The sequence below is a fragment of the Phaethon lepturus genome, unplaced genomic scaffold (assembly GCF_000687285.1).
Source record: "Phaethon lepturus isolate BGI_N335 unplaced genomic scaffold, ASM68728v1 scaffold45123, whole genome shotgun sequence".
In the NCBI taxonomy this organism is placed as follows: domain Eukaryota; kingdom Metazoa; phylum Chordata; class Aves; order Phaethontiformes; family Phaethontidae; genus Phaethon; species Phaethon lepturus.
The window spans coordinates 306-566 of record NW_010529167.1 but is presented as its reverse complement, the minus strand read 5'-3'; the positions used below and the strand labels follow the sequence as shown (position 1 = coordinate 566).

The following is a 261-nucleotide window of genomic DNA, read 5'->3' as shown; positions in this document are numbered from 1 at the left end:
TTATTTTAGTGAGAAGTGCAGAGTGTTTCATTTACTTTCTTGCTTTTTTCTTTTTTTCCTTTTTTTTTTTTTTTTTAAAAGGGGTGCCCTTTTTGTTTCTCTTTCTCTTTGTTCCACGCGGTTGTGCTCTCAAGGCCATTGATTTGTGAATGATGGAGTCTGCTGCCCTCCAAGATGGAGGGCACCCCGTTGTTGTTCTGCTGGTGCTGGTAAAACGTCGACCCGGGGTAGTGCCCTATCACCTCGCTGTACGTCGGCGGC

At 45.2% G+C, this 261-nt stretch overlaps 1 protein-coding gene across 1 annotated transcript in view; it reads right to left on the bottom strand.

Moving 5' to 3' along the window:
* Positions 1–74: 74 nt before the first annotated feature.
* The window catches only part of LOC104618302 (protein TMEPAI-like), a gene marked incomplete at its 5' end in the record, with an annotated part of 489 nt that continues 302 nt past the window's right edge, over positions 75–261 (bottom strand). The window contains one exon of the mRNA XM_010283853.1: positions 75–256. Coding sequence (XP_010282155.1) covers positions 75–256 — 182 coding nt within the window. The remainder of the gene's footprint in view (positions 257–261) is intronic.